General features: G+C 41.6%; 1 protein-coding gene across 1 annotated transcript in view; it reads left to right on the forward strand.

Annotated features, from left to right (window-relative positions):
- ABTB2 (ankyrin repeat and BTB domain containing 2) overlaps positions 1-27,346 on the forward strand; it is a 111,944-nt gene that overhangs the window by 54,920 nt on the left and 29,678 nt on the right. The window contains exons 2-3 of the mRNA XM_008498297.2: positions 15,542-15,688; positions 18,265-18,478. Of these exons, the coding sequence (XP_008496519.1) occupies positions 15,542-15,688; positions 18,265-18,478 (361 nt within the window). The remainder of the gene's footprint in view (positions 1-15,541; positions 15,689-18,264; positions 18,479-27,346) is intronic.

Raw genomic sequence — 27,346 nt, forward strand, 5'->3', positions numbered from 1 at the left:
GGAAGGAGTTTCATCTTCATCCTGTACCTATATTTAATGATTTAATGAAAAGTTTAGCTCAGATACTAGATGCTGTTGGTTCAGTGTTGTATCCTGGAATTTACTCAAAACCAAGAGGATTAAGAGATTATTTAATTTTTTTCCTAGAATGTTAGCTCTGGTGGGAGATTAATGAGAGATTACTGGAGCTGTTTAAGAGGATTCACTATTGTAAGAGCTGAATATTCAGAAGCTGAACCTCTTTTCAGGTTGTCTTTCATCAGAATGCTCCAGTGTATAGGGTGGGGAGAGATGAAGAATGTACAAAAAGCCTTTAAATAAGAAAAATCCTTTCTATAAGTGCCTAAAGATTATGATAGAGTTCATAGATAGATAAAGAAATCTTAAAGAAAAAAATATTGCACAGAGGGTGTTAAAAAGTTTGATGGAAACCTGTGTTCCCATGTCCTGACATTTGCACTACACCAGGGAGTAAAAGCTGCTTGTGTGAGAGCAGAGAATTTCCTACCTCCTTTTCCTCAGTTGCAGCAGTTTTGGTTTCTTTTCTGTCATGTAACAGGAATGTACTTCCACAGCTTCTACCCAGAATTGCAACACGTTTCAATAGGAGGAATTAGTCCACTCATCTGTGTGAGTGATGTCAGGGGTACTCTGAGAACACATTCTCCCCAACTACCCTGTAAGAGCAGCCTTCAGGGCTGAATATGGCAGCAGTCAGAAAGCCCACAGCAACACTTTACTCAACAGTTGAGGCCAGGGAATAAAGAAAATTTTAAACTACATGTGTCACAAGTGAGTTAAAGCAGTTGGAACAACACTGTTCCTGTTCAACTGTGTCAGGATGTTTCAAAGTCACCACATTAGTAAATGAATTAATTGTTCAAAACTGGGAAACAGCAGCCTGTGGGTTATGTCTAATTCTGTAGCATTTGTTTCTTCAGCAGGCAGGGCCAGGCTGAGTCACAAGCATGATTCTCACTTCTGTGAATCCTCTGTCTGCACAATTACATAAAAGTTTTGACTTTTGTTTGAAAATGATGATAGAAGAAGCTTCAGGTTATGTTCTCAAGGACTGAAACACTGTAGGAGCATCTGCCTAGCTGAAGTGATTGCTCTCTCCTGAGGTTTTTAGGGCAATGGTAAGACCCTCAGAAAATGGTCAACACACTTTGGTGGTGATGATGGACTGGCTGAAAGTGACAGCCAAACCTCCTGTCTCTTCCACAGGTGAACTGTCTGGCCCAGCACAGGTACGGTGCCATGGCCACAACCTCTTTCATGCTTCCCACCCCCCAGTGGCCATTTTTTGTGAGGAAGAAGAGAGGAGGAATCCTGAGGAAGCTGGGAAGCTGTGACACTGGGAAGTGCTTTGGACTTGCCAAATGCACAAGTCCAGCCCTGACTTCTCAGCATTCCTCAGAGCAGTTCATACAAAACAGCTGAACATTTTGTATGTCTGCAGGATAGTAGTTTTTCTTAATGGGTAGGGCAGCATTGCTGTGTGTGGGCAGCCACTGCTTTTTGTTTTCTTTTTACCCCCAGCAGTGACTGCATTTCCTTTTTCCAGGAAGCACTGCCTATGAACTCAAGCCATTTAGTGGATAAGAAAATTCTTTTAGATACCTCAAGATAAAAGGTATCCATAACACTCCTTCAGAATTAATGATGTCATGCCAGCTCCATCAGAGAGTTTATGAGTCTTGGCTTCCTAGACTCTCATAAAATAGGTAATTTATCAGTTGTGCTAAATGAGAGAAAGCCCCCTCCAGCTGAAGTCAGGAGCGTGCACACTTTGATTGCATTGGAAGGGGAAGAGAATGTTGTGAGATGAGCTGTCATTGTGCCTTGATCAGTGCTGTATTTCATTTTGGGGTGAAATAGGCCAAATATTGAAAAAAGTACTCATTAATTATGATCTGTGAAATACTGACCTTTTTGCATGTGTTGTGCTTTCCCTTTTTTATAAGCACAGCACCAGAGTTCCTTGGCACACCGGTGCTATCCTTAGAGCCACTGGTGCTGGTGACTTAGGGCTTTTGGGCTAGAGCTACCTTGCATTATTCCATCTTTAAGCATGAACAAAGAAAGCTCACATCTGAGAACAGCAAATTCTGGAGGCATTAGTTAGAGGTGTGCACTGTTCTAAAAATCTTAAGATGTTTGAAAAACAACCACTTCCCTCTTCCCTCTCAACTCCCTAAAAAACCAACCAGTCAACCAAAAAGCTTAACCCATGGTCTTCAAAGCTAAGGAGAGAACCCAGATCTCCTGTAAAACCATTTCTGCCTGCCTGTTGTACCAAACAACTTGTTACTTTGAGAGTAATACTGTTCCAGTTCTCAGGCTATCTAGGCTGATGTAATATTTTTGGCCACGATCAGGTAGATCATAATAAATTTTCTGGAACCATTTCTACTTCTCTGTTTCTTTTCTTATAAACAACTTTTTCCACTTGGCAAATTCAATTTGTCTCAGAATGCCAAAACTGTGGACAAGTTTTCTACTAATCTTGAAAACTAAGTCTTCTGCTGTTTTCTCTAAAAGCAAAAGAGATGAATTCAAGGGATCCTACTTAATTTATGATTTTCAGTATTTTAGCAGTTTCTGTTATTTCTACAAGACTGGGTGGCCATGTAAGCATTTGATTTTGTTGCAGCTTAAGGTGAACTAAATTGGCATTGCTGGAATCTCATCCAACCCCTTTTGCCCTCCCTCATGTTTCCACTGCCCTTTTTATGCCTGCACTTGTATTAATATATTTATACAGTGCTTAGGCCAAGGGAAGGAATTGATGTGACCAAAGTTAAACCTCCTGAGATGAGTACAAAAGAGAGAGACAAACATCCCTCTTTTTCCTGAAGCATCTGATGATACAAATGCCAGTTCTTACAGAAGCAGAGGCCAGGAACTCAGGATAAAAGCAGAGAGGCAGGAGTGCAGCTGCTTTAGTATTGGAGGTAGTTCAGTGGAAGTTTAAATGAATGTGGGTGGTAATGGCAGTGCCAAGTCTTCAACTCCTTTTTAATGCCTTAGGTCTCTTTGAGATGCTGCCTCTTATCTGTGTCAGTCTGCAAGGGATGGGGAGTGTGGAGACATGGTTGCAATCTGGCCTGAAGTTATTAGGATGATGTTTCATCAGGTCAGCTCTTTAGGGAAGTTGAGAGGTGATTAATTTTTTTCTGGAGACTAACAGGTTAGACAAGTGCCAGTCACCTGGGGGGCAGGTTGATGGGAGAGCATCACACAGCATTCAAGAATCCTGTGCACTGCAGATCCACAGCAACCCATGAGAACAGTCAAAGGGAAAAAAAAAGCTCATTTTTACTGACTCAAGTGTCCAGGCACCTCATCTAAGGCAATACCACAGGGGCTCATCTTGCAACATAAACACAGGAGCCTCGTTGCTCTTTTCTTTTTTTTGACAGTTTTGAACAAGTAATACACAACCCCTGTACATCTGGGAAGTGAGAATAGCAGAGGCTGTGATAGCAGCAGGACTTTGATGTATTTCCTGCTCTCAAAAGCTGCAGCTTTTGCCACCTATGTGTGACAGAATGAATTGTTAAATACTATATAATACATCTCTAGCTAATGCATATGGCCAAAACTGAGAGGTCTGGGCTTGACTCCCACTGAATTTTTCTCTCTGCACACCAGGTTTTTTTGCTATCTTCTGGTTTTGTTGAAAAAAACCAAATCTGTATCTGCCAGATTTGATCAAGACATATGCTTTTTTGTTTTTTTCTGCTGGCTTAGTGTAGCTTTATACTCTAACAACATCACCAGGTACTGAGAAAGCTTTTCCAGTCCTTGTCTAGGTAAGGACTATCTGTCACCTGCTGGTTTATTGGTAAAAATGGGATTATAGGGAGAAACTTGAATGCGTGGAAGAAAACTCTCTCCTATATTCAGTATATAGTTTGGTGGCTGCTGTAGGGACATTTCTCAAGGTGACATGAAGGAGACAGAATGCTTACACCTGAGTGAGACACCCAGCAAAATACAGAGTAATAATAGTGCAGCTGGAGCTCAGGATTCTTACTGGCTTTACAGAGATTCCACATTAGTTGCTGTCAGCATGGAGACCCCTTGACATTATTAGGTCAAAAAAGGTGCTAATCCATCACAGAAAATGGCTCAGCACTTGATTTATATTCATTTATCTTTGCTCTGCACAAATGCTTTGTTCCTTATCCCTCTTTGAATCAGGCCAGCCTAATATATTGGCATCTCAATCATCATTTGGCTCCTACTGAGATGAAGAAGCAGTGGTTGGGCCTGCAGGGCCCTAATAGTAAATCAGTGATTTATTAGCAAGAACAGGGCAGGAAGGTGAAGAGGATCTTGAAGAAATTAGGTAGTTAGGAGACTGTAGCATTTTTCTGCTCATGTTTGATTATTCTGCTGTGAAGAACTGCAGAACAAAACCAAAGGTTCCATCAGTGTTGGGAAGAGGCATTTCCAGCTCTGCTGGATCACCCTGTGTTTATTCTGCCACTTTACAGGGACCAAGGTGAGGGAAGCAGAGGGAAATTGTGTAGGATGTTAAAGGATATGGAGCATTACAAGTTCCTGAAAATTTTTAGCAAAAACAAAGTATTTCCTAGAAAAGGAAGCAGAAGTATCTTTTACTTATTGGGCTGCTTTCCAGTGTTCTCCCATTCTTTCACTAATTCCTTCATCAGGGAATGTTTGGGGTTTTTTTTCCCTGCTCCTTTCTCACCATCCTTCCATGTAGCAATTTCCAGCCCTTCTGAGTCTCCTGTGTACTCCTTTCCCTTTTCTGTTATTGTTGTATTTCTTTTGGGGGAAAAGATGGGTCTAAAGTACCATACCAACTCTGTGTTGTGGAGCATCTGGCTCTCAGCTCTGAGTGACGTGTCCTATCTCCTCTTCCAATCTTTCCTCTTCTCTGGGCTTTGAAATTCCCTACACAGAACTGCCGTGCAGTCTGGTTTTAGCCTTTACCAGCTTGTCCTGACTTAACAGAATACTCTTTTATTCAAACTGTTGCTTCAACAGTTTAGTGAAAGGAGCAGAATGCCATTTGAAGAAAAAATTACTCTTAAGATAGTTGAGCCTCTCCAAATCTGCATCTGCCATCATTCTGACTTTTGCTTTCTTCCATGACAAATTTCAAAAGCCTTCTAAGATATTTTTTCTTGGCAATAGTCAAAGCTGTTAGTGTTACTGAGCTATAGTGCTTGCATACAAGCAGCTGGATCCAGAAAGTGATTACTTATGTGGTATGAGATTATTTATGTGGTATGGACCTTTGCTTTTCAAGTACTTCCATGCTGTGCATCTCTGCTGCACAGCAGTAGAGATTTTGCATGTTGCCATAAGAGAGAAAATCACAATATAGAGCAACATAGTCTGGGTTCAGCAGGGAACCAAGAAAATATCAAATACCAATTTTTTTCCCATAGCATAATGACTAAAGAAGTCTTACGGACAGAGGTCTGATTTATTAAAAATATATAGTTTTTCCAGCTTTGCTGTTTTTTTTATCAATGAAAAGATCTTTGTCTGAGAGCCACTTTTCTGTTGTTTTCCTGAGAAATGCAGGCAGGTTCCATGTAGTCTTAATTTTGACCACCAGTGTGGGAGATGCTGCCATGGGAAGATTCTCACATTCAGGAGCAGGCTTGTTCAGTGCTGGAAATGTGGGAGAAGAATGCAAGATGATAATAGCTGCCTGCTTTCTCATTCGCAGTCCCTTTATGTCCTTCCTTGGGTCATCTTATCTTGTAAGTAGGTTGCTGTGGTCCTGCTGTTTGGTGCCTGCTTTTGACCTTGGGCACACTTGAAAGATAATTGGCTTCCTGATTTTGAAAGGTATTCAGGAGAATGGGCCACACAGCTGCAGCCAGGAGGAACTCCAGAGTTTGTTACCTCAGGTCCTGCAGAATTTGCCAGCAGTGATGGGGTCAGGACTGAGCTGCTCTTCTGACAAAAAGGTCAAGAAATTCCACCTTCATTTGCAGTTAGCAGCAAGTTCCATAATGTTTGAAGAAAATTATTTTGGTTATCTATCTGGAAGAAGTGGTGGACATGAAATCATGATTTATTTTTGCTTATTTTCTGTAGGAACAACTGTTTTGGTATTTGGAGCACAAGGTGCACTCTGACCAAAGCTGTTCTGTTCTTGTGTGCTTGTTCTCTGACCTCTGGTGTTACACTGTCAGTGTCCCTGTTTGCACACTGTTGTAAAGCAATAAATACTTTCCTTTTTAATTCTGCCATAAGGCAATTTTTCCTGTTTTTTCATCCTCTCACCTGAAGGAGGTCACCTCTACATGTAATTATTTTCCAAGTGTCAAGAAAATAATTGCTTGCAATGAGAGGGTGTAATTGGACACTCACATACAAGAGAGCTTTAAGATAGCACACCAAAAAAATCCATTTGGTGAATGAATTGAATCCATTACAGATATGGTGCATGGGTGTAATAAAGATATCAGAATGTATTTTTATTGTTTAAAAAAAAATAAATACAAGATTGAGGTTTCTAATTTTCCTCCTCTACACAGAGGCCATGTTAAAAAAGTGAAACATGTGGTAGTGTTTCCAGATTCTTCAAAGAACCATGTCCATTCAGTCAGAGCACTGTAAAACATTGCTGCTTTTTATGCTTATGCAAAAAAGATGCTGTAGTAGAATAAAAAAATCTGTGTTGTTTTTCTCTTAGCTATTTAGAGTTACAAAACAATGCTGGGGATCCATTAATCTGAGTAGTTTCCTGACCAAGTGTTTAGATCTTAATGTAAATGTCTATAAATAATATAGTGGCAACAGCATTCTTTTGAAAACAAAATTCAAAGAGGTACTGTTTGAAAAGGGAATACTTGCTTAGGGCAGTTATATTTAGGGCTCTAATGGAAGTGTACAAGTTATGCTTTTTAGACAAACTATAAATGGCTACAACCAAGAGACTTTGAAATGCATTTGGCACATGTGCAATGTGAAAGACAGGCCAGAGCCTTGTACTGGAGTTGTTGGTTTCGTGTTGGTTTTTTGGTTTTTTTCCTGCTAGCTTTTCCAATATTGCCAAATTCTTGTAGTATTGCTGCCCCTAAAGGCTTGTTCCAAAATAGATACTTTATCAGCTCTGTTTGGTAGCTGCTGTTTAGCCTTAAAATCCTGAATCCTGCAAACAAGCATGATGATGATGAGTAGGAGGCAGGAGGAACAGAAAGAATATTGCAGATGCCAAGGTAGATATTAAAATAGGTTCTAAAAACAAGAGAGAAGTGGCAGACATCGTGGAAGAAAATCAAGCATGAGAGTAGGTGGCATGAAATGGTCTTTTAGTAGCACACATGGTGTGAGAAATAGGCTATGTTACAAAGATAGAGGCAAAAGTCAGCAGTTGGTGAGGAAGTGGAATTCCTCAACTCCACTTCTGGGTCTCTAAACAATTGGTCATTGTTGACAAGATCTCCAGGATGCTTTGATGTGAGGAAGCAGAAAGTTGCAAAATACTGTCATTAGTAAGAAACTAATTTGCTGTATTGTGGAGAAAATACCTGCCAAATACTTCCAAGTTTGTGTCTGAGGAAATAAAAATTAAGGGAGAAATAGCTTATTTTCTGAGATTGAATTGTTGCTGGTCTTCAGCACTCAGTACATGAAGATTGTAAACCTTGTCCCATGGTGAATGTCAGACACTGACAGAGTCATCTGTATGGTGGAGGTTTGTGTTTATACTTGTCCCAAAAACTTAAGCTCACTAAAGCTAATATTATGCTCCAGGCAGTTTTGGGGTAAAAATGACAAAGCTTGTGATTCATGAACTACTCCTGCATGTAGATACTGGTGTGAGCAATTTACTGTCACTACACTGACACCAACAGTGGAAGTTAAACTCCAGGTAATCAAACCTACACCATACTGTCTTTTTTCTTGTAAACTACCAGAGATAAAACCACCTGAACTTCTGTGTCATCTGGCCAATGACTCAAAACCTGAATTATTTTTGTCTGCAGGCATGGCAATGCATGTGATCATGCTAGTGAGACTCCAAGCCTTGCCCTGGTGAGCTCATTTTTACAGTCTCAGAACTTGTGTTTCACTAAGACAAAACTTCAATCTCATATTGAGTGACAGATGCAGATTTTACCCTGATGAAATCAAAACTGTGCAGCTGTGCATCAGAAGGTCAGTGTTGCTGACAGCTAATGGAGACAACTCTTGAATCACCTAAAGACCAATCTTGTAGGAGGAGCACTTTGGTTACTGCTGAGTCCCTATTTCCTCATGGCTTTTTTAAAAGTAAACCTAAAATAAACAGCTCTTACATTACTCTGATGTTTTAAGTCATTCACTGATTTAATTGAAGTCTTGATGTTTATTATTAAGTGACCAGTTTCTAAAATTCTATTTTAATGGCATGTTTAGTACAGCCAGGAGAGTCTAACCAGGGGAGATTTTATCAGGCCAAGGACTCACCTCTATAAAGGGGTTGATGGGCAGAGTGAGCTCCTTCAAAAGATTGCTCTGGAATATCTGGGAAGGGACTGCATGGAATTATTCTGGAGTACTGCTCTGGTCAGAGTCTCTGTTCTGACATTCCCTAAGAAAAGGAACTGGGAGTGACAGAGGATATAAATTTACTGTCCTCCTTGTGTTTGGCAAGCATACAGATCATGGGATGTATAAATAGAAGAATTGAACACAAGGAAAGAGAGGTCATTATGGCATGTACAAAGGGCTCAGTCAGACCACATCTGGAGAACTGGGCATGATTCAAAGACCAGATTTCAGGAAGGACAGTGAATAATAAGGGATGGATTAGAAGAGGGTATTGTAGAGGGTATGAGGGCTCTAGCTGGTCCCTGCAGTTGCTGCAGTCCCAATGGTTGCTCCAAATGAAGCTGGTTTTATTCTAAAGCACCTAGACTGGAGACTTCTGAGGAATTCCAAGAGAATGGGGAAAGTGATAGAGACCTCTTTCCTTAAGCTTTCTAATCCCCACAGTAATGCTACTAAAGGACTTCAGATTTCTGGAGTTACCATGCATTGCCTCTTGTATCTCTCTTTTTTAAAAGAAGGTTGTTTTTCAGCTTTCGTGTATTGTTTCATTTATATGTATATATATATTGTTTCTTCTTTATAATTTATTGTGGTATTTTTGCTACATTTGTTAGAATAACTGTCCCAGTATTGTACCTGTATCAGAATCTCTATCAGGCTTAAATCAAATTTGCCTCTCTTAACCCTCTCAGTTGGGTAAAGCTTCTCTTCTTGTATCAGAAGCTTCACTGAGGTGGAATTGTCAACATTGTGGACATGGGGACACTGTTGAGGTGGAGCATATAGAAGGTTGTGTTACAGCTCCATGGCCTTGCAGAAGCTGTGAGCTCTACTGGTTTTGGACCAGGAGATGCTGCAGTGAGCTGCAGCCCAGAGAAAGGGTTTTGAGAGTACTTTAAAACTCACTTTTGATACTTCAGTCAAGCAATGCCTGCTGACACCAAGAGCCACATAAAGGACCAGACTGCATGTTGTAAGGCAATACATCTCTGATAACATTCCTGAAGGTCCAGGCAAACAGCATTTTGCTCATTGGAAGGAGATGTTATCTCTATGAGCACCTGGACCAAGCCTGGGGACCCCATGTGAGGACTGTGTGAATTGGACAGATCTGTCCCAGAGTGTTGGATTAGGGCAGCAGCTCTTCAGAGGAGAGATTCAGTTGGGCACTTTCAGAAGATCTGGAGATCTTTTCTCTTTCCTAAAGCTCTTCCCTCTTCTGCTTTTCCATCTGTGTTCAATTACAGAATCACCATTTAACAAGGATGCAGATACAAGCAACTGTGTTTGATTTTTCTTACTGCTGACAAAGACAAACTGAGAGAGATGCCTGCCTGCTTTACAGCAAAGGCCACATTATTTTCCTATATGTTAGCAATTATCTGCATTGTTTCTTGATCACAAGTCTTTCTCACAATCTATAACATGACTGTAGTTAATTACAGAGCTTGATGTGTTTAGATTTGAGTGAGTTCTATCAGGAACACTTTGGTTGCCTTTTTTTTTTTTGAGAGATGGGGAGTGTTTGTTTATATTCTCTCAGAATGATCCTTTCTCATTTCATAAAGTAAAGGAGAGTTGAGCTTTCCTAGCAGTGGTAGGTCAGCAAAAGGAAAATAGAGTTCCAAGAACTGCCATTAATTCTAGATGGTGCCTTCTACTCTGAATTGATTGGCAAGAGGGAGCTGCTGCATGGCATTGTGTTGCTTGCTAAAATGGGAAACAAAAAACAAGGACAGCCTTTAATGCTTCTTGCCATGAAGAATTACAGGAACTTGTGCAAGGTGACAGGTAGTTTGATCTCATGGCCAAATTCCAAAATTCCAAAGGGGAAACTGCAGTTGCAGTTGATGCAGTTTTTACCAGATCCATTGAAATCAGAGGGGTTTGGCTGTTCACTGCAGCACAGCCAGGTCATCACCATCTGCCTTCAGAATCACAGTGCACAGGGAGGATCAGCTGTCATTCTCACCTTGAAAAAGGTTTCTTATGGAATTTATCACATGCCAAAAATCACAAAAGCATGCTGATACTGGACACCCAGACCATTTTTCTAATTTGCTTTCCTAGTACATTTTTGTAGCATATTTGCAGCATTCTCATTTCACATGTGTGGCTTTTTGTGGTGGTATTAAAGGCTTTTAGAAACAATTGCTAATGTATAGACACTACCCTGAATTTTTTGAGGACTTTTGTTTCTGGTTGGTTTATCCAAATGAATACTTGTTTTCTGTTGGGCTCATTTGTATTATTGTAATGAGCAGTAATGAGCAGGGGGTTTTTTAGGTGCTAGGCAAATAAAATACACAGACAGTCCTTACCCAGAACCTGTTTTAATTCTGGCCAAAGATAGAAATCAATACACAGTATATTGTCTTACAGACTTTACCAGGCTTATTAAAAAAAAAACCAAAAAAGCATTTGTTCCATATCAGTGGTTTGCAGTCTATACCTCAGTCCTAATTATATTCCTTTGCATAACCTGTCATGAAGACAGCCAATGGATTTCTGAAATAAGGGAGTTAGTACCCTGGGCAATTTCCATGAGGAATCCCAGACAAGCAGAATTGGAGTAATTTCCAGACAAGTCTCCTTGGCCCTTTGCCACTCGTGAGTGGCCCCATCTTAACCTCCAGACATCATGTAAGTGTTTGAAAGTCATCAGATGGCTGATGAATTAATCACTAAGAAGTTGTCTCCTGACATGAAGGATTTAGATTAAAGTAGAGAAAGCACAGAAAAAATCACTACAGAGAGGTAAAAATGATGGCTAATCCTTTTTCATGAATATAACATGCAAACAGGATGAAGTCTGTAGATATAATGGGTACTTCAAAAATTATTTGAAATAAGCATTTTAAACACTCAAATCTTAAAGGAAAATTTAGGTAGAAGTTTGTGTTTGCTTGTCTTGAAATCCAAAGAGCAGAACTCGATGCCAGACATCTCAAATAAATAATGTTAGAAAGGTTGGAGCAGGTGATCCTTGAGGTCCCTTCCAATATGACACTCTGTGATTCTGGCTCTGAATTATCATGGGACATTCAGAGATAGACCCAGGGTTTCTTCCAGAATTTGCCTTGCCCTGAGGACTGGGCTGATGGCCCAGCTTGGGGAAACCACACAGTGTTTTGCACAGCCCTGGCTCATGGCAGCAACTACCTCCGGCCAGAGCTCTCAGCAGAACTGCTTCACCTCTTAAAGCAGAAAGATGTCCAAAAGTGTGAGCAGACTTTTCCCTGGGCTTAGCTCAGGCTGTGGAAACATTTCCAGTTGCTATTAAAAAGCATGAAATTACAGACAACAATTTCAAGATCTTTAGGCAAGCAGAATAATTTGAGTTTAAGGAATTGCTTAACTGGAATTTCACCCGATGGTGACTACTTTTAAGATCATTGGCAGCAAGGGCCCATGAACAGGTTCCATATATTAACTGAGGTAGGATAAACATGCTTTTATTTCCAGCTGCTGTTTCAAAGCTGTGGAAGCATCAGAAACAAACTGCTGGTCACCCATGCCTTAATCACAGTCCTACAAAGATGCTTTTAATTGGGCTTCTACAGGGTGTTGCCTTATGCCATTTTAGAGAGGTGACAACTTAGCTCCTTGTGCTCTTGAGGTTTTATTTAAGCCACTCTCAAATTAATAGGCCCTCACTAACTTCACCTGGGTTTGGATCCCCTATTTAAAACCTTGGCTAATGAAAAAAAAGAAAAAAAAAAGAAAAAAAAGAAGTGACCAGAATGCCAGGATACAGCCCTGGCTGTGTAGGAAACACAATGTAGCCCACATCAGAGAAAGTATTGTAAGAGTGGTGTGCATGCCTGCATGGTTCATTCCTGCACAGTAATTCCGTGCTGTTTCCCATTGTTCTGTGGGGAAAACACATTCTTGAACCTTAAGGGCTAAATTTACAGTTTTAGCCTGGTTTCAAACAGAGAGTGTTTTGACATGAATTGATTGATTTCAGTTAGTTTTGCTTATTTAGCCAGCCATGATTAAAAGCAGTGTTGCCACAAATATAAAAAGGAAGGTGAATAGAAATTGCCTTTATGGTTTAAACCAGTAGAACTCCTTTTGACTGCAAACTTCTTGATTCAGGTAGGAGGAGAGCAGGTTCCACCACTGGAGGTACAAATAGTCACCACAGTGCAGTTGTCTATCATCAGACAAGATGTTTTTAATTGGTATTAAAGATTAAGTCATTTTCCTAATTATAAAACCAGAGGGCAAAGCTTGCCTGCAGATGTCCTTGTGCCTGAGCTTCTGCTCTGAAGACCAAAGGTGATGCTTTTCCAGTTACTGGTAACATATTGAAGAGGAAATGATGATTAGCATGCTGCAAGGCATAGTGACTCTGGGGTAGGTTTCTACTTTGCTGCCCATTCTGTCACTGCTCTCCATCTGTCTCAAGAGCACTGTTGAGAGGTGTTTTTTCTCATTCCCAGGCCTGCTCATACCTCCTGAGAGCTGCCAGACATGGGGAGCTTTTCTGAAATCTTATGTAATGAGGGCCTGAATCATACCCAGTTGCCATCCCAGGATAAAAATCCCCAGTGGCATCATCTGGCTTTGGCACGTGGCCAGAGTCTCAGTAACTTCCTTATTTCCCTCCTGTACATCAGGGATATTCCTCAGCTGTACCAAAGCAGATGAGAACATAAATCTTGTCCGCAACTATCTGGTATGAGTAATTTTTCCAAAAGTAAATAAATCATCCCCGTTTCCTCCAACCCACAGCAACTGGCAAACTGGTTAACTGAAAAACTGAGAAAATGTTGTTTCGTTTGTGAGCCAACTTAAATCATTCTACAAATCTTTCTTTTTAATTCCTTGTTAGAAAACAGAACCAACTGAAACTGGCTGGCAGAGGAAATGTGCCCCATTTTTTCCCCCCCACTGTCTGGCTCAGTAATGTAACTGCCAGTTGCTGTTTTCGCCTCTGTAGAATTATATGCCTCTATTTGAAACTTTTGACAAATCAGTCTATTTTCATTCTCCCTTGCCCATAAATTCAATCCATATGTTTTAAAACATCCTTTCATAGCTTTAACATGGAAAAGGAAGTGGCTCAGGCTCTGTATAGGAGGCTGCAGTGTATTTAAAGCAAGGGCTTCTAGTTTGCATGCATTGCTTTGGTTAAGCTCTTAAAGCCTTGGCTTCCTAATTATTCAGGTTACAGAGGGCATTGGCAGAGTTTTCTCCATTAACTAACAGTGAGGTACAGTGAAGAAGTACAACAGGATAAATCATTCCCTTACCCTCAAAATATCCAGGAAGTTTTTGATGCAGCCCTTGGCTTGGCCACCGAGCAGGATGCAAAGAGGATGTGAAAAGGGTAGGAGAGATCAGTTCAGCATGAAATTTCAAATGAAAACATCAAGACAAAGAAACAAAGCTCTTGCACAATGTACTGGCAGGGTTTTGTTTGACAAGAATACACAGCACCTACGTGACAGGAGGTCACTGCAATAGGACTAAAGTATCTCCCCTTCTAAGACAGACCCGGGGTCAGAAGGTGAGGGTGGGAAGGAAATGTAGGTCTAAGCTGAAATCCATTGGTATGGCTGTGCAAGGAGCAAAGTTGAAAAATCAAAAATGCAGGATGTAGCATGGGCAGTCATGGCTATAAGTGTCCTCCTCTGAAATCATGGAAAATTTGGGCCAGGGCATGCTACTGGGATTGTGGGAGAGATTCATAATTTAAACTGTGGTAGCAGGGGAACACAGCTGAAAATATGGTGGCAACAAGGTTAGGAGAAGACTGGCTGAGTAGACTGCAAAGAGCTTTTTGGGGTCCACCTGTAACTCCATGGTTCATCAGATCTACCCCAGGGTGCCAAGACAGGAGGAAGATCAGATCTCCCACCTGAGATCACATCCTTCCATCAGATCCCATCCTTCCACCTGCACCACACAGAGCAATAACAATCAACTTGCTAATTTGAAGAGAACCATTCACCTAATGGATTTCTGGGAGGAAAACAGGGAAGGCATATTATTTTTTTGGATCTCCATGTTGTACTGGCTTGCACTGTGACTTCAGATCTGCCATGTTAGAGCAAAGATACTGGGTGAAAGAAATGACTTGGGGGTGTGTGAATGAGGCACCCCTTTTAGAGACCACCTTAGTGTGAAACCATTTGTCAGGTTTTTGTAGCATCCTCAGGCTTCACTACCATTCCCAGCCAGTTCACCCAAATGGTTCAATCTTTGCCAGCAATGAAAATGAGTTGCAGGGATAAGCATGAAATGGGATGGAGTCTCAATACAAACACCCAAAACTCCTTGCAAATCCTTTGTTCATTTCAGTTACTGTGCATTACTGCTGGTGTGTGCAAGAAAATAAAATGGAAGGAGCATGTGTGGGGTGAATGTGTGTGTGCAATGTAATTATCATTCTGATCTCTCATAGAGGGGTCATTTTTAGAGATGAAAATACAGACAACCTCAAAACTTGTGGGTGTAGTTTGGCATATCTAATACACACCTGAAAACCACAGTCTGCACATTTGAAACTCCTTGGAGGTTCAAAGGACTGGCAGGGCCCATGGTTTTGTTTTCAGAGTTGCAAAGATTGCAGCTACCAGTTACCTGAGATGGACTTGAGGGTGTCTTCCATGCCTCTCCAAATCAGGCCCTTGGATCTAAGGATCTGCATACAGCTGTTCAGGCTGTGTGCGCACAGCTGAGTTGTTGTATAAACACTATTAGAGACTCCTCTAAAGCTTTTCATGTAGCTTTATCTCAACTGCAATTTGTTTCTAGCTTTTAAAAGCTGTAAACCATCCAGCTTTACTCCCCAGAGGCCTAGTTTCACTCTTTCAGCCATTCCAGTGGTATTTACAGTGCTGTTTGATTTTATTTCAACTGCTCGATAGACCTCAAGTCCCCCAAGAAAGGTGCAAAAGTGTTCAAGTTCCCCATTGCTTCTATCAGTAGAGACTAAGGTTTCTGCTCCTGTAAGGTCACTTGTAAGAGGTCTGTTCTCTGCTCTTGTCCCCAGGTGTGCTGTCCCTGCCTGCCTACTTCAGCCCCTACAACGATGGCTCCGTGTGCAGCGATGGACGGGCTGATGCTTACGCCCAGCTGGAGCTCCGAACTTTGGAGCAGTCTCTGTTGGCAACTTGTGTTGGAAGCATCTCTGAACTGAGTGAGTTTGGGATGTAATCAAATGTGGGTTTTCTTGTAGCAAAGCAGGAGAGCCAGTCCCTTCATTAGTGAGGTCTGGGGGAGCGTTCCCCTTGTTGACAGTTTGAGCAGTGCTTGGTTAACGTTGGGTAAGATTTAATTGTCTTGTGGTACCGTTTATGAAAATCAGGTTGTTTCATTAAACTGCTTTATATTTAATTCACCTTGGGGATGTATAAGATGTGGCTTTTCTGGCCTTTTGCCAGTGGTGTTAGTGCCAGAAGAAGATGGATGCTTTTGCCTAGGTGCCTCTGGGGGCTTTCTCGTACATTTGTAGAACACAGCAGTGGCACCTAAGATGGCAAAGGGGGTTCTCTTTGTCAGAGTTTGTGCACTGGAAATGTCAAGGGTGCAGAATATTAAAAGAAAAGCTTTTTGGTTACTTAAATAACAAAAAGTGGAGGAAAAAAAAATCTGAGAGCGCTTTGGTAACAAAAACTTGTTCAAAACCCTCTTTTTTAATGCTAACCAACTGAAATGTTCCATTCCTACACTACTCACAAAGCCCCTTTAAAGTAAACAAAAATGATTTGTGTTCTCCCAGTCTACTTTTCCCTTGCAACATTTCTGCTGGCATCAGTTTCTTAGTCTCCACCATCTGAATGCTAATGAATGTCAGGGCCAGCAAGGAGTTTGTGGGTTTTGCCATTTATTTTGCAACCTGCCTTAATTTGAGGTTTTCGAATTCCTTTAACACACCTCTATTTATCCTGGAACACAAGAGAACATTTGTAGCATGAGCCTGAGATTGAATACAGCTTCCTCTCTCTCTTCCCCCGACCCTGGTTTGGCCAACTTGGTCATTACATCTAGTGAATAGATCTCCTGATACAGTTGCCTACTTTCTTTTTTTTTTTTTAAGCATTGCTGCAACTTGCCAGCAAAATAAAGAGGGTGAGTGTGCAAAGGAGAAGGAACGTTACTCTCAGCTTAAAATTTGAATTCCAGATGCATTTCTGCTAAAACTGCTCAGGCTCCTGGGTTAGCAGCAGTGCTCAAGGATTCACCATGCTCTCCTAAAATGTTCAGACACTGGAGGGTCAGCTACTGAAGTGGAAAGGCAGAGATGTTCAGAGGCTTTCCCATTCTGAAATGAGTCCTTCAAGAAAGGAGAGGCAAAGCTTTACATCCCAAGTGGAGATTTAATACTCTGTTGGTTTGCAGCACTAACAATGTTGCTGTGTTCAGACATATGGAAGCTTTGTAGGGGGTTCTCCCAAACCTGGGTTACACTACAACCCCGTAGGGGATTTTTTTTGGCAATTCAGTGTACTGCTGTTAGGTATAAATGAACAAATAATAACTTCCTAAGAATTTCAGAGAGAGGTGTGACTCAATTCAGATCAGGGCTCTTTCTCAGGAACCAGCCTTGTGATGGGCTGGCTCTTTCAGTTCCATCCTTTCCCAGTATTGTACGTGTAGGACACAATAGAGAAATGTTTCCTGTGAGAGTTTTAGGGGACTGTAAAACATAAAGCAATAGAGGATTCTGCCAAGGAAAAAACAGATCCTAGCTATGTATAGTAAGTTATAGTAATCCTTCAGCTCAGTGGTATGGCAGTTGCACTGCTCAGAGATGCAGCATCTGAAGCCTTTACTGCAAAGCTCCCCAGAGTTTTCAGTGCACCACAATAAAAGCAGAGTAAACAGGGTGTGTCCAAAGCAAGCTTGTTACACAAAGACCAGCTTTATGTGACTGCATTTCTGCTGTCTTGGGGTCATTGCTCTGTGAACTTTAAAATCTGCAGTCTTAAAATCCTTTCTGAGTAGAAACTAATGCTGGTCACCTTCTTCCAGGCCTCCTCACATCCACCAGTGCTCTGGCATAGAGGTGAGATGGCCTGAGTTTGAAGAGCAAGTGAACTGAGCAACTCAGAAAGCTCCTGGACTGAGATTCTTACAAGGCTCAGGGGCAAACCTATGGCAAGCTTGTAACAGCATGATAAAGGTCTCTAATAAGAGAGTCAGGTCTAGTTATTCTGGAGAAACCTGCTAGAGTGAGAATGAGAGGGGATTTCTAGACTGAACATTAATCTGTTGTGCCTGGGTGGGAGGGTGGAAAGTCACAATCCAGTTGAAAGAAAAGGGAACAATCTCACAACAAAATGGTGACACTGGCAGTGAGAGTAAAGTCTTTGTACTGATGTTTACTGGCTTTGCCTTGTGGAAGCTGTGCTCCCAGGTTGGGCAGTGGACATTTTCCGAAGATACCAGTAGTTTTTGTGGGCCTGCTAGAAACATGGCTGGAAAGAAGAGAAAACGTAGCTATAAAACAGGGTGACCCTAAAGCTAGTGTTCTGAATATATGGTGACTGGGAGGAGTTTTATTCTAGGTTTTCCAACTGATAATTTGTCATTTGAAAGAAAGTTACATTCATAGACCAACGTGCAGAGTGGCTGCTTTGTGGAGGAAAAGGAATATGTGTGCACAAAAGGCAATTCTCTTAGCTGCAAGAGATTTTATTTAGTTGAAAAAGAGTACTTAAGGAGACTGTGGCTGAACCTGAGGAGGTGTTTTTGCATTTTCTCTATGTGCAGGTGATTTGGTATCACGAGCAATGCACCACATGCAGTGTTTGAACACCATCCGCCCAGGGATGAGCCCCATCCGGCAAACCCGGCAGCAGCAGCAGCCCATCTCCTGGTCCCCTGATGCTCTCCACACCCTCTACTACTTCCTACGTTGTCCTCAAATGGAGTCCATGGAGAACCCCAACCTTGATCCTCCAAGAATGACCCTGAACAATGAACGGTATGTGTATCAGTGACCTGCTGGTCCTCAGGGAGTTAGGCTGAAATCTCCTTTTGCAGGACACCAATTGGATGTGCATGGGCAGCTCTGGCAGCTTTCTGGGATGCTACCTCTCAGGCATCAGTTATTCCTGCAGTCAAGCCAGATTAGGTTGTTGGTCTTGCCAAGTTTATGAAGGGTTGGAATTGGAACTGGAAAGTGAGGTGTTTTTTCATGCAGTCTTTCCAAGAGAGGCACAGGCTGTGTGCTGCCAACAGGGCTTGTCTAGAGACACTGCCAAAAGTCCATGTGGTTGCCTAAAGAGGTAAAGACCTTAGCAAAGAAAATGTTACCTTCTGAATACCACCAATTAACAATCATCATCATTCTTGGGAGAAGCAGTATTGTTTGCTGTGGAGAGGTTTGAAGGGATTTATGAGCATACTTCAGCTGATGCTGTGATTCTGGTATAAAAAGAAATTTATATAGGAAGCCAATAACTGAAGAGAAAAAACAGTGGGTCTCCCTGCCTGTTGCCAGCATAACTGACTCTGAAAGTAGGCCCATTATTAGAGTGGGTCAGAAATTTTCCAGCGGGATGTTTTTTCTGTTAGAAACCTTCCTGGTTTCCTTCCTGCCCACCTCCTTGGCAGTCTGCCTGCCAGCCTGGTGGCAGTGGGGAGCTGAGGAGCCCTCAGAGCCCTGGCCATGAGTTGAGTTCCTTGACAGGTCAGGCAGCTCATGCTCCTCAGCTCAGAGGCAGACTGAGAACTGCCTGTCTTGCAGTTGCATCCTGCAGGGATCCAGGCTTGTTAGGCTTCCCCAGACTGAAATGCATGTCTAATTTTGTATTTATTTCAAAAATCTTACCTAAATGGGGAGTTCTGCTTTGTGATTGCATTTGCTTGCTGTTTATGCCAGCTTACTCTTTGGATTTAGTTTAGCCTACTGGACATCAGGCCAATGGATCTATCCTGGCCCTTTCCCAAAGCAGCCTGTTGTTGGGAAGTTTCATAGTGTAGTGAAGAGCTGTGAGGCTTCATTCACAAAGCAAGGAAGCAAAGTGTTTGTTGGACAGGTGAGCAGGGAAAGGAGAACAGCTCTGCAGATTTGTAAATAATGTACTTTCAGCTTCCCACCCTTGGGCTTTGCTGTACTGAGCCTCAGCTTCTGAAGTTGGTATGAAAACATGGTAACATAAATAATTAATTCTTAACATTTATTCTAAAAAAAGCTACAAAAGTTAGCCCTCTCTCTTCATCTTCTCTTCTACACATGTGGGGATTATGGTGCTTTTTCCTCTGTTTTCCTTTTATGTTTGCACACTGTGCAAAAAATGAGTTTTCATGGGGGCCAAAGTCTGTGAAGTTGTACCACCAGTTCCCACAGTTGTAGAGATGAAACTGCTGAACAGCTTGTATCAGAAACATAGATTAGGCTTTCTGTTTTGTGTTGTATTCTTGTTCTTTTCAGTACTCTCAGTATAATGATGTGGCTACAGCAACTTGTTTTGTACACTGAGAATAATAAATGAATTAAATCAGGAGTGCAGTTACCTCTCCAATTGCTCCCAAACAATGCTCTTCACATGGTTCACTGGACTTTTTTTGGAATGCAGGCTGCAGTTCTATTCTATTTTAAAATCCACAGTAGATCCTGTAACAGCTGGTGTAAGGGAAATTTCTGCCATTTTTTCCTGACCAGTACTTAGCTGTAGAGGAAATTAAAGAGGACATATTAAAATGGAGAAAAACCTGACATTAGGGGGGAAAAAAAAACAGAACCTGAGGACCATCAGTTTAAACAATTGGTTTTCAAAGATTTATGAATCCTGGAATTGAAATTAATACTGCACAGCACGCCAGAAATGAACACCCAGCCCTACCTTCTATTTGTTCCAAGGTTTATTTGTGTGTCTTACTGTACTGACCTTTGCACACATTATTTAGTATAGATATTTTATACAGGAGAGAGTTTACTCTTTCCAAGCTTAAGAAGAGAGATGGTTGAGGGTGCATGTGAGATGCTGGACTTGTGGCATGATTGATGTCACAAACAAGGACAAGCCTAGAATTCAGGGTCTGAAACTGTGCCTAATGGAGGGTGTGCCATAAAGATCTTAAAGGTCTTAAAAAAAGATAGTTGAGCTTCTGAACATATCCTGCAGCAAACTCTACAAGGTATGAAAGCAAACACACTTGTACCTAGGTATGCAAGGCAGCCCTAGAGCCAGTTTAAACTCTCAAGAGCCTTATCCACACAAAACACTTTGGCAGCTAAAGAACCTAGGTGGGTAAACTGTAGAGTCCTGCAGGAATGGGGGAGATGTTGTCATCTCTTGAGGATCTTGGCAGACAGAATTTTCTGTTTTGGCCTCCAGTGTGTGAATGATTTGGGATAGCAATAGATTGCAATTCTGGAAAGTTTGTGGCTTGGTTATGTCTGGTTCTGATGTTTACCTCCAGGTAAATGCATGAAAGCAGAAGGAGAGGAGGCTGAATTAGGTGGAAAGCACCCAGGTATCATAAGCAAAACATTTGAAACATTTCCTTGATGAATGCAGCTGCTTGCTGGATGACCAAGCCATGACCCACCTGGAAGCCCAAAATGACCATATCTGCTATTGTTTGGTGTCAAATAAGACACCTGAGGAGGTGTTTTGCAAATACAGAGTGCCACTTGTGCAATCCCTTGGCAAACAGATTAGACCCTGAGGTGAGAACAAACTGCTTTACCCAGGAACCATACACCTGACTGCCTGAGGGCTGAGAGCTGCTCTGTGTGTTCAGAGAACACATCTGTCTTCCTTGCTGCAAAAAAAAAGTGTCTCTGCTGGGCAATATGGTTCTTTTAGTTTCTCAGAGACCACAGCCTGTGTGGTGTCAGAGGTCAGACAATGTGGGTTTTGACCACAAAGAGGGAGCAGATGCATGGCACTCCCTCTCTCTCTTCTCTCTGTCTGCTCTGGGATTTTTCCCATTGCTTATGTCAGGCTGGCTGAGCTTGGGAGTGCTCTGCAGTGTGAGATCATGTCCCAGAGCAGCAGAGCATGTTTGCTGGGGTTGCTTGGGATACTGGCACTTGAGAAGGGCCATCCAGAGGTAAATGAAGTTTCTTTTTCCCTTCATTTTTTTTTTTCCCAAGTGAAGTATAAAGCTTTTGTCTTATTTTTAATGCTGTATCAAGACAAGAAAGCTTTCTCAACTATATTTATCTTAGGGCATATTTGTTTGCTTCCCATAAAGCATAAATCAAGGTCACTATTACAGTTTCATCTTACAGCTGGGTGGAATAGTCTCCCCTAGGCTCATTGACTTGGCCAGGGCAGTTCCTAGTCTTAAAGCTGGGAATAGACACCAGTGACTGCCCTCATCCTCTCTCTTTTTGGTTGTCATGTGCATACAGCATTTGTTGTAGGAAAGTCAGCATGATCTAAAATCTAAGAATAGGCATAAAAATTGGATCTTGCTTCCTTGTGGAGCTGATCATCTGTGTGTCTGGTACCCTATTAAAAAAACACCCCAAAACACAAACCAAACCTATAAATTCTGTTTGTCTATTGTTAATCTTGTTGGTCTGTAGAATGTTCTAAAAGTAATTCTGGACTTGTCCAGTTGATCCAGCCATGTCAGACCTTTCTGAACTATCAATGTTGCAGACAAGCCAAGTTTTACACATTGTCTGAGTTTGCTGGTGCATTATTTTATTCCAGATGTCAACAAGTGTTAAACAATTCACATCAGCAGAAACACACAGGCTGTACCCATCTGACTCTGTCAGTGAAAATCCAGTAAAATGCTAGTGAAGTTCCAGAGCTGATGTAGGATTTGTCAGCTGCCAACAGTAAAATTTGGGGCTTGCCAATGTGATGGAAAGTCATAGCTCTTCATCTGAAAAAGCTGTGGACACTGCAAGAAGCCAACTGCACTCACACAGGGGGCTGCCTTGTAAGAAAAAAGAAGCTTTATTCTGTTTTCCATGTGCAGGCATCTGGAAGGTTTTTTTTCAAGCTTGCTTCTTCTCTGGAGGAGCCTGTTTCATGACGTGGTTGTAAAGAAACCTGGGGTCACTCAGTTTCTCCTTTGTTGCAGGAAACCCTTCAGAAATGCCACTGCTCCTTCTACTTTCATTTGGGTGGCTGCTTTTATCTTCAAGGTTCAAGAAGGACCTAAAAAATTTTCACACTAAAAAGAATAGTAACATCCCAGTTATCAACCTGAACTCTGTCTCCTGAATGTCTTGGTCTCTGTTGCATGGGTATCCAAATGGCAGGAAAAGGAAGGAAATCCAGGAATAACTTGCAGAGCCTGCTGCTGAGACCTGTGTTTGCTTGAGGTGCATCCTTCATATCACTGTAAAGGATTGCTGCTTTCAGAGCTGGTTAAAGTTTTTCAGGACAAATCTTTTCTCCAGATGGGTATTTCCAGACTCTCCCTCATCTGTCATGAGGCTTTTTTCCCCTCTGCTCTTTTTAAGTGCAGGTTATGGAATTTTATTAAGTGCAATAGCTATATCATTGTCTGTCTTTTAGATTTATTTGTGGCCTAGTCTTTCCTGATTAAAATTTAATATATTTATGTCTGAATTCTTTTATTTTACAGCCATATCCCATTGTTGCCATGCCACATCAGGAATAGAGCTTGATACACTTAGTTTGATGAGCTGTGTCTTTGAAAAGGTTTCTTGTCTGAGTGATCTTTACATTTTTCTATTCTGTCTACAGCTGCCTCACCAGTCAAGAACAGGTATATAGGAATAATAAAAGCAGACCCTGGTTTAGTCATTTGCCTGGCGAGAGAATAATGCTCTAATCATACATTGATGTTTAATGGTACTGAAAGTAGCACTCAAAGTATCCCTGAAGTCCAGGGGGTGATTACAGAAAGCTGTGTCAGTGAGCATATTCCAGTCTCACCCCCATCCAGTTGTCCCATTGATTATATTTTTGTCCCCAGAGTGATTTTGGCATAAATATATACTGATTAAATACTGGGGAACAGAAGGAAGCCTTACATTGAACTGTGCCCTTACATAGTATTGGTTGTCCAGAGTGGACAGAAAAATGTTCCCCTCTCTATTTTAAAGAAAAATTTAAAAAGCTGTTTGATATTGGTGAATGCTTAGTTTGGTAGATTTATTAGAAGAATAAAAGGCCATAAATGGGTAAGATCAGCTTCCTTCACCAGCAGTAAGGACAGAAGCTGTTCAGGTGTATTCTTGTGGTTTCAGACTTTGACTATTGGATGTCAGACTTAATTGTGATTTTGAGATACTCATTCCCAAGGAAGATGGAGGGAAGCACCCATTTCAGAGGCCCCCATTTCAGAGCTACAATCAGCATGTATCTGTTGACTAAAATTAACTCTTCATTGGCAGGGCTGTTCCTGACCTTAGGCAGCATTATGGATTTGTTGAGCCCATACTAACAATTTTCAGTAGACTGAATATCTTCCATGGCTTTGAGAGATGGGAACATACAGCATTTACCAGGAGGTATCAGTAACTTTATGACACTTGTGGTGGGCAATTTTCACCTTCCTGTTCTTTCTGGGGATTTCTCAGCAAATATGACAGCAGTAACATCAAGCCAGAAAAAAAACAACATTTACTGGCTTCCTAATAGTCAGATCTCATGCTAGTGGGAATCCTCCATATGTGCTCCTGGTACCCTAGCAGTGAAAGACTGGAGTGAGATCCAGGATGAAATCTCTGTATTTGTTTATTCCTCCAGGTCTGAGTGCCTGTGCATGTTCTGAGCACTTCTAGCACTAAGTATGTGATGAAGTGAATTAAATCCCAGTCACATTAGAGTCAGTAGAAGACATACAGTAGCTGTGTTTAGGTTCATGGTAATATTCCTGCCTTTGCCTGGCATCACCTATTCAGGTATTTTTAAATCTTGGTTGTTTGGGTTTTTTTAGTTTTTCATTTCTTTATACTTCAAAGATTGCAAAATTGGAGTGTGAGGGTTGACCTTGGCAGCAGGGAAGGGAATTAACTGCAAACCCTGAGGATCAAATTCATCCAAGTGTAACTGCTGAAACTGGCAGTGCAGTACCTGAATTAGATTTCCCCCTCTTCATCTTTTATGTTGTTTGTATAAACAAACACTGCTCAGGGTTTTTTAACTCCACGTGTTTCACACCTGGGACAGATCAGCCTTACTCTCCCACATGAGTGGCTTTAAGCAATTTGTAGTGTTACTGGAGTGTTTCCAAAGCAGCCTTTATCATCTTCTGATCTTTCTGTATTGGAGCAGGGGTGTGGTACAAGCATACCTTATTTAAATCCTCTGCAAAATTGCAAGAAGAACCTCACTGCACATAAGCTGGAACAGCACAGAGCAAACTTCATGGAGAGTAAAGAGCCTGCCTTCCTGTGCCAGCCTCAGCACACAGGGAAAGCATTTCAGGTAAAAAAAAGAAAGAAAAAAATAAATGTTAATGGCTGTATGTGAAGCCATATGCTAAAAAGTCAGGCTTTGAGGCTGTCCTGAAACCTTGCTGCTCATGGACTGGTTTCCATGGACAGTACTTAAAGATGGTCTGAGAAGACTCAGATGTCACAGATACAAGCTTGCAGGGTGACAGGTCACCTGAAAGATAACCAGTTCCATAACCTGGGCAACCTGCTCTAACTGACCCTAGTTTTAAGCAAAGGGGTTTGGACTGAACAACCTCCAGGGCTGCCTTCAAACCTCAGGTGTTCTGTGCTGCTGTGGTTCTAATTACAGTCACTGTCCCTTGAAGCTGTTTTACATGGGTCAGCCTGGTAACTTCCCAGTCACTGATAGGGATCAGAATGTTGCTTCCTAGAACTGGCTGTTCAGGTGGACAACAGGCAGCAGTTGATCTTTACCACCTACCTAGTGAAGTAATAAGACATTTGACAGATTTGTCCTATCAGTTGCAAAACATTTGTTTGAAAAACACAATTTTCTGCTTTCATAGGCATTTTATAGTCAACCTCTGTGCTTGCTGGAAATCCCCAGAAAGAGACTGTCTTTGGCCTAAGCCATTTCTAGCATGTGTCCCCTATTTATAAAAAAGTTTGAAATTAGATGGATGATCTTTGACTCCCTTGTTTAGCACTGAAGAGATGACAGCCACTGTGCATGTGTGTGTGCTACCACCCTGTAGCTGGGCTGTATCTACAGCTACAGTAATTACTGTAAGTACTGTAGACATGTCCATGTTAAGTTCTTGGCTTCTGCTCCTGAGTTTCCATCTGTTCAGATGAAAAAGAAGGTGCAAAAAAAATGAGAGTCTGGCAGCTGAGCTGCCTGCATTCTCAGGGTTGGCACAAACAGAAATCCTTGGTGCCTGTAGGCCTGTGTTGTGTATTGTTTATTCTTGGCTGTTTTATGATGAGAAGGCTGAGCAGCAAGCTAGCATCAAAAATGAAGGAGGAATAATCCAGGGTAACTTAAAACAAAACTGTTGCAACATGCATTACTAAAAAGCATTGCAGAAACACAGAAATTTTTAAGACAAGGTCTCCTGGCTTCTTCTTCCACTTTTTGGACAGTGAGTGCCCACTGAAATAGTAGAGGACTGAGTCTAAATTTCTCTACCTTGCTCTGGCTGGTTTGCTGTCATTTACTAACAACCTGGCTCCATTTTTCCTAAGCATAGGACAGGATCACAATGCCAGCATAGTGCTCTTTTAACTGATAGAAATAAAAAGTAGTAACTCTGGATGAAAGGTTCTGAACATCCTGCAAAGAATGATGATGGTGATAAGCCAGCAAGCTTCTTCTTTTTAAGTAATTGTTGCTTCCAATTGAAGTTAATATTATTTCCTATTGGACTAAATTACAGACCTTCCCTTGCAGAGCTTGCCTGTTTCCTGAGGAAGGAGTTAGCTGGTGCTTTAACAAAGGCCATGCTAAATAAAGACACAATTCTCAACTTCTGCTGTGCAGCAGCCTGGGCTGGCAGGTTGTTGGGGTTTTCATTCTTATTGTTCTTGACATCTTCATAACAGAGAGCGAAGAGCCAAGAAGCTCTTCTGAAGAGTTTCTGGATATAATTTATGGTAATAGCAACAATCACTCTTTCTCTTGGACTTTGTGGAGCTTAGAAACTAAGCTTTCCCTGGAGTAATGCTACATTGGTGTGTCTGTGTCCTGTTTGCTTTTTAAAGGAGACCCCAGTAGTCTGCATGTCCTTGTCCTCTGAGTGCACGTAGTGCCATGACCTGGTGGCCATTACAGAGCTAAACTGCACTGTTTTCAGCACATGTTTTTGCAGTAGATGCTGAACTGACTGTTTTAAAAAGCATGTCTGCTCTGCAAGACAAATCCTATTCAAATGAGATACATGTCTGAGCTGATTCAGCTTTGTGGATTCTTCTAGGGCTAAACAACCTTGTGTTGATACCATGCATGCTGGTCGAACGTGTTTGCTCAGAGACTGAGCTGTGTTTTGCTGTTGGTAGTTATCAACCTAAATCTGGAGTGATGCTGCTGAAAGGGGCAGATTTAGCCTGCAGTCAGACTACTGGGAACCTCAGTTCCACTGAAGAATTGGTACCTCAAGCTCTTTCCTCCATGGATTAGAAAGTATATTGTAATAACTAGAGTAGAGGGAGACAAAGAAGCTCCAAGTTTTTATTCCTAGGCTTGCTGGAAAACTTTCTGCTGCTATAAGGGATTTACATAGCCATGTCTCACCACTTTGGCTTCCTTCAGAAGTACAGAAGATCCTTCCAGAGACACATGGGGTTCATCTGAGACAGGTGCTTCAGAATGTATGGGATTTTCCAGTAGGAAAAGATGAGTTTGTCCCTGATGAGGTACAAGGAGAAGATAGTTAAGCTAGCTGAGCAGAATATAAGCACATTACCATGAAATTATAACAGGACAAATATAACCTGCTCAGAATGTAT

Source organism: Calypte anna, chromosome 5 (assembly GCF_003957555.1).
Source record: "Calypte anna isolate BGI_N300 chromosome 5, bCalAnn1_v1.p, whole genome shotgun sequence".
In the NCBI taxonomy this organism is placed as follows: Eukaryota; Metazoa; Chordata; class Aves; order Apodiformes; family Trochilidae; genus Calypte; species Calypte anna.